The following is a 14990-nucleotide window of genomic DNA, read 5'->3' as shown; positions in this document are numbered from 1 at the left end:
TCTTTCACATGGGTGTCAGTCTGAACAGATCGATGCTTTGATTTCACGTGTTTCAGGGTAGAAAACACAGACTTTGTTTGTGTGTGGTTTTTTTATGTGCGTGTTCACTTCGCTTGAGTTCAGTACGGTATTTTCGTCAAATGCGCATGCGCGTGAGATGTATATACCGCAAAGTTTCCCAGTACGGGTAGGGCCAAGATCATTTAAGTCTTAAAAATACCGTATTGAACTCAAGCGAAGCGAACACGCACATTAAAAAAACACAAACACAAACTTCGATATAAACGTAAGAGCCGCATGAAACCAGCCAAAGAGCCGCATGCGGCTCGCGAGCCGCGGGTTGGCCACCCCTGGTCTACACTCACAATGGTGCTTCTCCTAAAATTTGCAGGAGTCCAAACACTTCCAAGAGAATTAGGACTAGATCAGGTATATCAGTTACAGGTAGGATATAAAGCCTCCCTTACATTTATTGAAATTTTGGTAATTTAAAAGTGCTTATGCTTGAAAAAACATAATAGTGCACAGTGCATTGTTTGAAATTCAGTCACTGGAAAATACAGAGGAAAATCTGAATATAACAGATTTTATAACATTTAGTTTTTGTTTTTTTGTTTCCCCTTTTGAATCAGAGGAGACCAAAAGCAAGGGTTGAACAATTGACTATTATGACAAAATGAAACTGATAACCCTGTGGTATCATTTTCGGAATTCATACTGATGTTGTTAATACCCACAATAACTGTGTTAACGAAAGGGCTAATGAGGTGGAAACATAAGTAAATCTTTTTTGTCTAACATCGGAACTGACAAAACACATGGCCTTTAATTAATTTAGAAAAGGTTTGAAACTTTTATTTATGAGCTTCACTAGCAAACACATAAACTCGTAAAAATGTGTGCTACTAAGGGAATACATTACAATTACATGGAAATGCACAATTTGCTGGCAACATCCGAAACAAACTAGTTGCCACAAGCCATAACATATGTGCATCATCACTTGTATAATCGATGCACTGAATTCCAGAGCCAAAAGAAAAGTTACTCAGAGACTTCAATTAATACAACATAATTTTACACACTTCCAAAAAAAAAAAAAAAAAAAAAAAACTTTTTCTATTCATTATACTAAACTTTTAATATCTTTTATACCCCTGGGAATGGTTCACCATTAGAAACCCTCCACACGGAATAAAGAAAAAAAAACCCTCTCATCATATGTGTGAATATTCGCAGTGTAATAACAGTGCAGCGAGTTTAACAGGCTCAGCAATTTCTGAAACCAGCATCAAACACCAAAGACTCTCCACTGCTTTAATTAATGGAGTGGGCTGCTTTGTGCTGTCTTTTTTTTTGCTCTTTAGGGAGATGAGAGAGTGAGGAGAGAAATATGCCGACATATACTGCAGGATCCTTAATTCTTCTGAAGAAAAAAAAAAAGCCACAGGGCTTCATTTGGTGTGTGTAACTGGAGCTCTGTTCACACCTCAAATGATCACAACGTACACTAATGGAAAACCAATTCCTGGGCCAAGCTGAAATTGTGCAGAGCAATAAGAATTGTATTTAAAATAAGACCAGGAAACAGGACAGGCTTATTTGGAAGTAGTAGTAAGTTTGGAAGTTGACTTCCAATCTAACAATACGCTACAAAACCTTTAGACTTAATATATATATACCGTATTTTCCGCTACTTTTTTCCCATGCTTTGAACCCTGCGGCTTAAACAATGAAGCGGCTAATTTATGGATTTTTTTCTGGGATTTTTCCGGTTTCACAAGCTTCAAAGCCAAAAAACTGAGACCCATAACATTAGACCAATGAAACTGCGGAACGGGTTCAGGTGAACCAATGAAACTCTTTATATTAAATCAGAAGCGCTCCCACTGAATCAGACCGCACCACATCATAAATATGGATGATGTTCCTCTGACTTTTGACCTGCTGCTCACTCACTAACTCCAGTTGCAACAGACATCATATAAGCACAGACAGGTTTCCAAAACTCGTGCTTTTTTATTTTTCTTGGCAACAGCGTCACGGGTTAGTCAAAGAAACTAAGAAATGAGCATCAGAAAATAATAAGGACATATTCCTCGGTCTTGCACACATGCAGTAATACCGGAAAAATGAGGCGGCAGGCTATTCCCAAAATGCCGCTCTGCTCTTAAAGGAGCCACAACATATTTCACCCATTACACCGTGTAACAGACACTGTCTTTCATTAAAGCCTGTGTAAAGTTCATTAGTTTCAGTGTAGACTGCGGCTATAGACAGGTGCGGCTTATTTATGTTCAAAATAAAAATCTTTGTCAAATTCAGTGGGTGCGGCTTATATTTGGGTGCACTTTATAGTCCGGAAATTACGGTATATAGGTATTCTGTTAATGCAAAGTGTAGGAAGCTTTGTCCATGCCCCTTCTTGTCACATAACTAGTCCTAAATTTTACTATCACTACTGGCAGAACATTGACAGTTGAGCGCATGAGTGCAGTTCAGCACAACTAAGTGCCCTGTTACCAATGTGTGGAACTAAAGCAGATGACTGAACTAAGTGTGTTGATGATAAAGACGGATTAAAAACAGGCAAACATTGCCGAAATGCACATTCAATCATATTGTGCACACAAGATGCACATGTGTGTGTGTTCGGGGTTGATATGTATTTATATCTTGGTGAGGACAAAATGTTTTCATACTGCTGGGAATGTCTGAGAGTTTTGAAAAGAGGGGAGTGTCTTGGGACATTTGAACAACCATAAAAACAAGCTATAAATTTACCATCTGGTTTTAGAGCTTATGGTTAGGAGTGTAAGTACGACATAATGTAGCCTCGTTGATAATAATCTTACTGGAGGAAAAAAAAAGTGTTTGTGTGCATATGCGTGGATTTGGGGTGTACTTGAAACCATGCTTAAGTGTGGAGCAAACCTAAAACTAATAAAGCAAGGGAATAATGGGCACACAATGGAATTTTAATAAAAAGCATATAATTCTATCTTGCATGTCTATCCAAGTTTGATCTATTGTCCTAGTTTTGAATGATTTCTAATGTCCATATGAGCAGTTTTACATTTTAATTTCACTACAGTCCATTTTTCCAGGTTTTGCAAATAGCTTTCATAGTTGTAGGTACTGTTTGGTGAATGTCATTCAGAATTATATAATACATTTATAATGAAGGACATACAGGGACATATAAAGGCCTCACATAAATTGAGTGGCCAAAAATTAGTGATGGAAAGAGTATAATACATACTGAGTTGAGCAAAAGTAAAAGTACTGGTACTTGAGTATTATGGCATACTGAAGCAAATGTAGGCATCAGGAACTTGAAGTCGTTTGGTGAAAAACTACTTCAGCAATTTTTAACATATTACTATTTCACATGTCAAAAATACCAAATCTAAAAACGTTCTATGTTCGATACTGTTCCCATCTTATATCTGCAAGTGAGCTAAGCTAAAGTAAATGACACCTTGATTTGACAGTAAACAAAGAAAGTTATTGTGAGCTTTCCAGCTAACTTAAAAACCCTAACTGAAACATCAACAGACAAATTATGTCGATGTTTCAATAGAAAAGAAAGATGAAAGCTTTTATTTGTCACCAAACAAATGCACACAGTTATTTTAGACAACTCAATCCAGCTATAACAATCATTATTTTTGGATGGGTTACAAGAACCACTAAGCCTGCTTATAATGATCGCAGTTTAACATGAACTGTTGCTTCTTTATGTACTACGTTATCTGTCAACACAGAGGTAGCATAATAGCATGGTTTACACTTTTAAAGCCCTATTCTGTTAACAGTTGCACCAAATAATCTTAAATATGATATTTTATGACTAATATGTTTATTGCCATTATATTCCAAATAATTATTTTAATGACCTATGTGTTTATTGGCAGTATATATTTTTTTCTTAATGAGAGTTTAAGTTACAACTGAAATTTAATTGGAGAATACGTTTGGAAAACAAACTGATGCATTGGCAAAGAGCAATACATACATTTGACATGAATGATACCCTTACTAGCTTCAGATTTGTAACAAAAAACAGGCAGAAATGGGATTCTCAATATATTTTTTAACTGCATTAGAAACGTATATGCTTTGCAACAGGACTACTGTAATTTCCGGACTGTTAAGCGCACCCATATATAAGCCGCACCCACTGAATTTGACAAATATTTTTATTTTGAACATAAATAAGCCGCACCTGTCTATAAGCTACACTGTCTACACTGAAACTAATGAACTTTACACAGGCTTTAACGAAAGACAGTGACTGTTACACGGTGTAACGGGTGAAATATGTTGTGGCTCCTTTAAGAGCAGAGCGGCATTTTGTGAATAGCCTGCCGCCACATTTTCCGCTATTACTGCATGTGTGCAAGACTGAGGAATATGTCCTTATTATTTTCAGATGCTTATTTCAAAGTTTCTTTGACTAACCCGTAACACTGTTGCCAAGAAATATAAAAAAGCAACAGTTTTGGAAACCTGTCTGTGTTTATATGATTTCTGTTACAACTGGAGTTAGCGAGTTCTCCCTTCACCCTGACTCAACGCGCTACAACGGCTTCTATCTAAACAGAAGCCTACCAAGAAAGTCATTGTTCACTCTCTTCCTCCTTCCTTTCACAACTATTTCTCTTGGGAGTTTTTCTTTTGGCATCGTCGTGCATTTAAAAAAAGACTTTTTTCTCCCGATGCCGTGCAGCTCAGAACACAGGTGAGATGCGTTTTTTTTCATTTCCGTTCGTAAATTTAATTGGTATAATGTTATGTCACTCAGTTTTTTGGCTTGAAGTTTGTGAAACTGGGAAAAACCCACGAAAATTCATAAATAAGCCGCTTCGTTGTTTAAGCCGCGGGGTTTAAAACATGGGAAAAAAGTAGCGGCTTATAGTCCGAAAAATACAGTATTTTAAACCCTAGTGGTGATTCTGATCCACTCACTTGGGTGCTCAAGTCCACTGTGTGCAGAGTAATAAGAGCACTTGCTTTGCCATTGTGGACACAAAATAAAAATATTTTAGCGTTGCTATTCTATTAAACAACTAAGAATAATGGTTTTAAACCCCAGATACGTGCTTTATTCTTACTCGAGTTCATGGAGGTGGTTCTAAATTATAAACTGTGACGTGCATCGTGTGGATCAGAACAAAAACATACGTTTTAAATAACTAAAAAAAATTGCCTTGGGCTTTGTTGGGACATGTTGCATAAGAAATGGTTTTAAGGTAGCTCTTGCAGAGAAAAAGGCAGAGAAAAATTATATATTTTGTTAACATTAATGCGTCTCTGTTGGTTATTGATTTCAGAAATGGAATTGTTATTACTGCATGTATCTACCACAGTACAATTTTTCTTTCATAATGTTGTAATGACTCTTCATTTCTCAATCTACATTCACTTTGGCTATGCCTGGAGTAAAACAATTATTTCTGCTTTAAATCATTAGATTTGTGTTTAGCAAAGTTTGTAAGAAAGTTTAAACCAAGTAAAACAAACCATGTTTTGGTGGCAGGTTTCCGTTTGTAACGTATCAGATTATAAACAGTTTTTATGAAAAGCATTAAAAGGGTCTTTTCCAAGCACGGTTATCTTGACCGGGCATATAAGAGCTCACAAACCGGCCATCACTTTAAACATTAATATGGTAACAGGTTTCTTTGCTATGTGTCATTTGTTTGACAAAGAAGCCAGTCCATTTTTTTCTGGGCTTCTTTTTAGATCCCTGAATGCCGTCATAAGTTTCTAAAGTATGTTCATGATTTGCTCACTCATTTGACTGGAACCAGCATTGTACACTTTTTGCCTTTTTTCCTCTTTGCAAGCTTTTTCTAGTTTGCCTTGGATCTCTGTTGGGAGCAGTAAAATGCAGGTTCCTTCTGTAGACTGTTGTCTGATGTAACCTGTTTCAGGGTTCTAGTAAAGCAGGTTTTTGGTGGCTGGGGTGGAACTAATTTTTCTGATCGGGAACCTGTGGTGGAAATATGCAGAATGAGAACTGTGTCCTTGGAAAAGAGGCACCTTTTTGCCACATGATGAACCCTTAACGATAATGTCAAAGATCTTCATCATGTAGTACAAAGTTATCCATTAGATACAGTTTTATCATAGTTCAATACAAAAGGGTCCAGGTTGTGTAATTTATTCAATATTGATTTTTCTCCAGCTTTCTGGTTAAAATCCGCTGGGAGATAAATAAATCCTGTAACAGGACAGCACATTACATTATCACAGGAAATAACTTATTTATTGTTACACTCATATGGAAAATATGTCGGTGTCTAGCTAGTATAATAGAATCTAGCTGGAATGGCCTGAATTTTAAATTATCTCTATTTCTAAAATAAAATTTTAATTCTCCGATTATCAATTGTGTTTGCGATCTAAAGGCAGATGTGCAAAACATACAGGATGATGAATTCACTTTCGACTTCTTGTCTGTTTTCAGATTCAGTCACTAATTTTTCTGCGGTTCTTCCTTGGCATCATTAGGCATAATTTTTTGGCATCGTTTCCCAGTCTCAGTAGCACATGCAGATAATGTATATGCCTACAGGCTAGCATTGTGCAACACACAGTCTTTGTCAACAAATGTTAACGTTTATTCTCAAGTAGCTGCTCCCTAGAACTTTAATAATGACAGCACTATGAAACCAACTGTCGTTAAACAAGAGATATATAAATATTTTGTATAGTATACTAGGCACGCATTTTCAGACTCACTAGACATATGGGTCTAAGAACTTGGAACCTTCCTCACCCTGGTGAGTTTTAATTGACAAGTTATTTTATTAAAAAATTTTTTTAACTTTATTTAAAAAAACCTTGAACTTATTGATATTCAAAGAACAATTACTTTGAAATAATTTAAAACCACACACATCAATCTGTCATTCTACTGGTACTTAACATACCAGCTTTAATACTTGAATATGTTTGATTACATGCCTGTGACTATGTGATGGCTGCGTGATTCTGCTTTTCTTCTTGTATCACTAGCTTGCAATTTTTGTATTTTTAACATTTTAAAATGTATATGATGTAAGCTCAGGTTTAAAATGAGTACAACTTAATTCAAATAAGTCATAACTATAATAGTATGATATAGTATATATAGTATAATAATATTTTGATGAATATACAACAGGTGTGATAACCAAGTAGCATGGTGCGACACCATTTATATGCCCTTAGAAGCATAGCGTTTTTTTATTTACAGACATAAATAATTGTTTTAAAATGACAAAACAGCCAGTAAATTGTTATCGATCCCTCACAAATTTTTAATAATAAATCCATTGATTTTGACTGTTGCCTTACGTAACAATGGCTTCACTATCAATACATGCTAATAAGAAATACTTTGTAAATCTGATCACAGCAACCAGTCAACGTTTTTATAAATATTTAACTAGGTTTTACAGATGAATGTTTGTACTTGATTGTTTTTTAAAAGATGGAGAAAACTCTGAGGTGGCAAAAATAAATCCAAACTTCGCTACACAAAATCACCAAAATTATGTGGACTATCAGTTCTATATGTGCCTCTTCTCTGAACTGTTACTACTATATTGAAAGCTTACAGAACTAGGGGGCAAAGGTCCTAAAGTCAGGGTTTAACAAGGCTGGAGTGGAAGTAGTCTGCACAGAGCCTTGACAATGCCACTGACTATCTTTGCAATTAACTGGAACATAAATTGTTTGTCAGGCCTTCATAAGTGGCTGAATCTACAGCTTTTGCAGCTGAACAAGTATAAACTCCCACTGCAACATTTCGAATTCTCCAAAAGGGAGATTTTCCTGGAGAAGTAGAAGCTGATATAGTAGCAAAGAAAACTCACCTTCCTATATATATCATCAGCTCTGTTTTTAAGATAGGATGTTCATCATTCACATCTGAGTGCAACTATCAGGTGTCCACATACAGTACTTTTGGCCTTATGTTACACAAATAATCATTTTAAGTGCTCTCGTGAGAAATGCCTTTCAGTCACCTTGTTATTTAATTACCTCTCATCCGTGGGTCTTTGTGACTCTAGAGCTTTCAAAGTGTCAGGGACTTAAATTAAAGTGGCCTTTCTCCCATTTCAATTTGCACTGCTATCTATCTGACCGGCCTTTAAGGTTGGCTTTCAAACTAAAATTTCTCTTAGTTATTTACGTAGCCTTTTTTGGTGAATTCGTTAGATTCACCCACCAACCAAAGAATGGTATATTCAACATAACGTAACATAATAAATGTATTTAAAAAAATCATTGCACTGCCTTAATCCTCTAAGGCATGGAATTCACCAGAGCTGCACAGGTTGTTGCTGGGATCCTTTTCCACTCCTCCATAATGGCTTCTTGGAGCTACTAAATGTTAGACACATGGCGCTTCTCCACCTTCCGCTTAAGGATGCCCTACAGGTGCTCAATAGAATTCAGTTATGTAGGCAGGCGAGGCAGTTTTCATCTTGGCAGTGTGTTTAGGGTCGTTATTCTGTTGGAAAACTGCTGTTCGTCCCAGTTTCTGAAGGGAGGGCATCATGTTCTGCTTCAGAATGTCACAGTAAAGGTTGGAATCCATTTTTCCTTCAATGAACTGCAGTTCCACTCTACCAGCAGCACTCATGCAGCCCCGGACCATGAAGCTACCACCACCATGCTTGACCGTAGGCAAGACACAATTTTCTCTGTACTCCTCACCAGGGAGTCACCACACATGCTGGACACCAGCTGAGCCAAACAAGTTTATCTTAGTCTCAACAGATATCAGGACATGGTTCCAGTAATTCATGCTCTTGGACAGGTTTTCTCCAGCTAAATTTCTGCAGGCTTTCTTGTGAGCCAGCTTCAGAAGAGACTTCCTTCTTGGACGACTGCAATGCAAACCGATGTGTGCCGGTGTGTGGCGTATGGTCTGAGCACTGACAAGCGGTCCTTCAGCTTCTGCAACCTGTAAAGCAATGCTGGCAGCACTCATGCATCTGTTTTTTGGAGCCAGCTTCTGCATTTTGTCTCAAATACAACATGAAATTAATATATAAATAATAAAATGTGCATCTTTATTAAGATAAAATTTTAACTGCTGTGGTATTAAATAAATAAAAAACATGTCTGAAGTAGCTTTTGATATAATATACATCCTGTGTATATATATATGTATAGAGAGAGAGAGAGAGATAAAAGAGTGTGGGTCGAGAACAGTGTAATACCACACTGTCAATTGTCTTCCTATCAAATCATACCGGTCATGTTTTTTAATGTGACTGGTCTTGTTACTTCTGGTAAAATTTACATTTCTGTGTGTCATTGTCAAGCTTTTGCTGTTTTTCATGTTCATGTGTTGTCATGTGTTTGTATCAACCTTGCTCCTAGTCTTTGTGTTGTTTTGCTTAGCACGGTTCATGTTCAGAGTGTTTCTTTCGGGAGTTTTTGGTTGTTTTGGTTATTACTACATAAAATAGTCTGCACTTTTTTCAATTTATTAAGACAAGAAAATGAGAATATGAAAATACATCTTGTCATATTACTGTAAAACAAAAAGCGCAAAAAATGTACAGTTAGAAAGTGCTGACTCTGGAGGCTCCTTGCATGAAATAAAACCTCTCATTCAAAAATCTAATATAGTCAGATAAGGGGTTACCTAACTACAGCCTACAGGCAGAATATGAACCGCCCCTACATTTGGAAAGTTTTCATGATATATTGGTTTCATATCATATCTATAATTGATAACAAAGGTTGGCTTTCAAACTAAAAATTTTAAGATTTACCCAAACGAAAGGTATATTCAATATAACGTAACATAATACATGCATTTAAAAAAAAAACATAATAAAACATAATAAAATCTCCACAAAAATACTGATTGTGACTCCGGCCAATGTAATTTTCTCTTATAGAGCGACCTGGACCCCTATTAAAGAAATGTAAAAATTATGTGGCCCACACAGAAAGAAAGTTTGGGGCCCCCTGGCTTAGATTAAGGTCCAAGATGCACCTCTGTGTGAATGAGTTGCTACTATAGACATAATGCATATACTGCACATAAAGCTGTTATTTGAATTACACATAAAAGCTGCTGTTAGAAAACTAATGAACATCTTCCAATTTAACATTGCTAATGTATTTATAATTTATATTATAATCGTGTATATGTAATTGAGTGTTTCTAACTGATGCAGAGTACTTTGACTTTTTACACATTTTATACGCCATTATCCTTGTTCATCAAATGGTCCTCTTTTTAATAGCACTTCTGTATTATACTTTTTCATGAAAAAAAAAGCCCTAAATGGATTTTAATAATTTAAAAGCACCCCTTTCTTTCTGTTTGGTCTCCGATAGAATGAAATGTGCTGATACACACAATGTGACACTACAATGTCAACCAAAGCTGTGAAATGATTAAGAGGAACATAGGTCACAAGTGAATAGCAGAGATGAAATCAGTCAATCAGAGTTCATCTTTTTAATTAACTCTGTCTGCCTTCAGGAGGGTCTTTTGGATGTTCTGTTTTTTTTGGCCTTCTGCTGATTTTCTAATGGGTAAAAGAAGAACCAATCAAAGAAAAGCAGCATGATGATAGAGTTATTTGTGTGAGCAAATCGGCATTTCCATGATTCCCTCTGCCACATTAGTAGCTGCTATAGATCCATCAGACAACCATGATCAGCATTGTGCCTTTTTTAACCCAACTTTATATCTAATACATATCCCCTATTACTACAGAGTATTTTACCATTCCTTGTTTCTGAGCCCAAGTGTTTAGAATTTTCTTGCATGACCATAACTCTAACACTGACTGGTACATTAGATTATTCTACCTCATGGTGGTTTCCTGTATGTCAAATAAAAGTGCAACCTTCTAGCATTCCTTCTGGCTTAATTTAAGAAATTGTCTAAAATTGGACAAAATCACCAGAGTTCTTGGATAAGTGTCTTTCATGAGGTTCTTTAACCGTGTCACGTTTACTCCACACATCTTTTATACAGGCACTCCAGCAGCAGGTTATAACTGGCAGAAAAGCCCTAAGCAGCTATGTGTGTTTAAGTGCAAGAAATTAGCATTTGAAAATTTGCTGCTGGTTTGTAATGGACAAAAGGAGAACCCGCGGTGTTAGCACAGAGTCGAGTTATTTGTGTGAGCGAGGCTGGTTGATCACCCTTCCTTTAGCTTCATTAGTGGTTGATGAGGATCTATCAGACATGAAAAGCATTCAGTTATGATCATTAGCTGCTTGTTCACTGCGCCCAAAAAAACCTTCAAAATACAGGTTCTCAAATCAGCTTTTATTTGTAACACAATGTCTATGCATACAGAAGTGATTTATGCATTGTTGTTCTTACTAATACTACTATTAGTAGTAGTAAAATTAACGTTTAGTAGACTTTAGTCAGTTTGTAATTCTTGTAACTATTTTAAAACTTACTGGAATCGTCAGACATTCTGTCATGTTTTGTGGTACATTCCTTGGTTCAGTCTAGAAACACTATGAAATACACTATATGAACAAAACTGAAGCTGAAGGCAAACAATTGTATTGGGTGTCTTTGAATGCAGTAGCATTACATTTTCCCTTCACTAGAAATTGTTGAAAATCTTTGGGATGAATTGGAACGCTGACTGCACACCAGGCCTTACACCTCACTTACATCAGTACCTGACTTGACTAACGCCCTTGTGTCTGAATGAGCACAAATCTCCACAAACACACTCCAAAATCTAGTGGAACATCTTCCCTGAAGAGTGGAAGCAAATTGGGATCAAATGTGGTTGATGTTCCAAAAAAAAAAAAAAAAAAAGCGCCTACCATATTAATGACTAGCTGTCCGAAAACTTTTGGCACTACAATGTATATTATTTATACTATATTTTCAGTGCATACTCATACTAGTATGTTAGACATAAACAAGGAATGTACTACAAAACTACAACTACAAACTACAAATTGACTAAAGACTACTAAATGTAAATAATTATAAGATAATAATTCTACAGTATATTCATTCTCATACTAGATTATTCATACTATATTTGAATGCATACTTATAATTCAAGCATATGGGATTCCGAGTCGTCCGTGCATCAAATCAAATCAAAGACTGTAGTCAAGTTATCACAAGTTCACATCCTGATGATGCCACATCCATCTGGAAGCTAAGCGAGCAAAATTTGCCTTAATCTCTAATCCTGGCCCTAATCTTCGAGATGGCATTTTCTCACCCCTTTTTTATTCACACAGACTTCAACCAATTGTGGGTGTCTTCAAAATTGTGAAAGACGGCAATTCGCTCTTTCCTCTGAATGTGTTCTGCAGTTACTCTGTGACCCAGCATATGAGCACCAGTATGGAAAGATATGGCTGACCGGCTTCATCCATCTCAGAAGTAGCATGTGCATGTTGTACCACCTATGGTACCTTAGTGAATTCATCTAGACATTATGTAACTTTAATACAATAATGTGTTTTAAAAATTGTTAGGAAATCTGTCAGTGAAAACATAGTTTAAAATGTTATTCCTAACATTCCTTAACATTCGGTTCCGCTGCGGATTCCCGCCAATTTTAGGAGAATTCCCAACTTGCTGTTAGTTAGGTTCCAAATGAGAACCCGCAAATTTTCCGAACCGCGAATTATCGGGGGTTTACTGTATTTATGAAACTTGCTTTGTGCACAGGGGTATGCTGGCACAAGTTTGGGTCACCTAGAAAATGTATTGTATACAATTGTGTGCCCCCAACTTTGTGTTAACAGATTGGGGAAACATTTTTTTTCTGTATTGGGACATCTGTAAATTAGTTTAGCTCATATAGTGTATTTCCCACTAGGAATTATTAGTTACAAAAATCTTTTTCTTTTTTTAAACCCCACAGATGATCTTGACAACATTATGAGAAAATAACTTCCTTGCCCTTATGTGTTCTTTTGCAGGTGCGTTGGCTATTCTGATTCCAGAGCTGGACCTGGTCATCTCTTTAGTAGGTTCTATCAGCAGTAGTGCTCTAGCACTCATATTTCCTCCTCTGCTGGAGATCATCACCTTCCACACAGAAGGAATTTCACCCTTTGTGCTAAGTAAAAACATAGTCATCAGCTTAATTGGCCTGGTGGGCTTTTTAACCGGGACCTATATCTCTATTGTGGAGATCATCCATCGCAGTCATACTAAACAGAGTGGAGTCTTTCAGGTCTACTGGTGACAGTCCTATTAAACAAACTGGTTGGGCAAATGCTGATCTGCATGTGCCATTAAGATGGTCCTCAAATACTATTACACTGGGTAAAGCTATTCATGTTGCATTCATCCATAAACAACTTTTTTCAAATATTTGAAAATGCAGAAATAAAACTGGGATATGGGTTTTATTATTGTTTTATATTTGTAATGATTTTTTATTATTTAGTTTTATGTTTCAAATATGTTGATGTGATCAGGTAATTTTTTTGCGTACTGCTATAATATTCTGATTATACCATTAGCCAAACTGAAATCAGGATTAGGCGAGGTTTTGTCAATTAAATGCAAAATGGGCAAGATGTTGAGTTTCTTATCAGAAGGGTGTGAGTTTAAATTCCACCGCCATTAAGCTGCCACTGCTGTGCCGTTGAAAAAGACCCTTCTTTCGAAGATGAAGATCCAGCTCAAAGGTCGCCATTTTGGCACCATTGCGGAGATGCAGCGCAAATTGCAGATGATGTTTGATGCGCTTCAAAAAAAGTAGACTTTTCTGAGATAATCTAGAAGTAGCAGGAGTGCTGGGAGTATTGCTCTATTGCTGTATTGCTTTGCTATTTTGAAGGTGATAGTGTGATATTTTCTACAAAGCAAAATTTATTTAGAAAGCCTCTGGTACCTCCTTCCTCAGGAACCACACTGACTAAGGTTGAGGTTGCTCACAGAGTCAGTCAGTAGGCTGAGCACCTGGTCACCATTTGAACCAGAGGCTTTAACACTGTAGTTGAACTGGCTGTCATATTAATAAAGGTGTTTGGGGTTTCCAACTTTAAGCTCAAGATTTTTAGAGAGTCTGCCTGTCAGAAACTATCACCATTCTTCTGTTAGAAGAAGAGGTTCCAGAGGCCGACATGACCACATTCCCCACAGAGCTCTCTCCAGAGAATAAAATGGCAGCCCAACATGAAAAACTTCAACTTGATGACTCCAATCATGCTGTTTCCATGCTAGAGGCTGACAGTGCAGTCAGGCTCCAGCCCAAAGTTGACAGCCTCAGGACCTGTTTGTGGTAGAGCAGCAAGGCCTATCAAGCCATGCCCATTCTAAGGCCTACAGTGAAGCCTGCCAAGCCATATTCATGCTAGAGGTCGACAACAGAGCCTCGGTGCTCAGAGTAGCTCAGTGATTAAGATTTTGAACTTCTAATCAGAAGGTCATGAGCTCAAAACCCACCACCACTTAGCTGCCAATGCTGCGTTCTTGAACAAGGCTACAACTGCTTATTTGTATGAATAAAACAATTGAATAAGGGTCTGCCAGTTGTCATAAATGTTTTTTCCTGAGGTCAATGGTGTAGCCTTCTAAACTATGGACCTGTCAGAGGCCAATTGCAAGGCGTCCCAAATCATGTTTCCATAAGTGACAGACAACACAGCCTCCAACGACCTGTTCACTCCAGAAGCTGATGGCACAGCCACCTACAACCTGCTCATGCCAGCAGCCCAATGGGAAATCCTCCTAAACCAAGCTTTTTCTGAAGGCCTCCCATGTCATGCTTATGCTAGAAACTGATGGTGGCTAGTTGTAGGCAGGAAAAACAGTGGTCGTTATCCAAGGTATAAACTTACAGATTTACATTTTTAAATATGTTTGATCTCCTGTTTTTTGAAACTGTTTTGCTTTTGACATTCACGCCCTTGTTTGCCTTGGTTGTTTGTTCATCGCCTGACCACCGCTGGTTTTACATTTATGTCTTTCAACTTCTATTTATTTATATAGCACATTTAAATGCAACTTG

General features: G+C 37.1%; 1 protein-coding gene across 3 annotated transcripts in view; it reads left to right on the top strand.

The window, feature by feature from the left end:
• slc36a1 (solute carrier family 36 member 1) overlaps nt 1–13383 on the top strand; it is a 30198-nt gene extending 16815 nt beyond the window's left edge. For all 3 annotated transcript variants that reach the window (XM_046849256.1, XM_046849254.1, XM_046849255.1), the window contains one exon: nt 12949–13383. In XM_046849256.1, coding sequence (XP_046705212.1) covers nt 12949–13217 — 269 coding nt within the window. In that variant the 3' untranslated portion in view covers nt 13218–13383. The remainder of the gene's footprint in view (nt 1–12948) is intronic.
• The last annotated feature ends 1607 nt before the right edge of the window (nt 13384–14990 follow it).

Source organism: Silurus meridionalis, chromosome 5 (genome assembly GCF_014805685.1).
Source record: "Silurus meridionalis isolate SWU-2019-XX chromosome 5, ASM1480568v1, whole genome shotgun sequence".
NCBI lineage: Eukaryota > Metazoa > Chordata > Actinopteri > Siluriformes > Siluridae > Silurus > Silurus meridionalis.
Note: the sequence above shows the minus strand (reverse complement) of the source record. Positions and strands in the feature narration are given on the sequence as shown.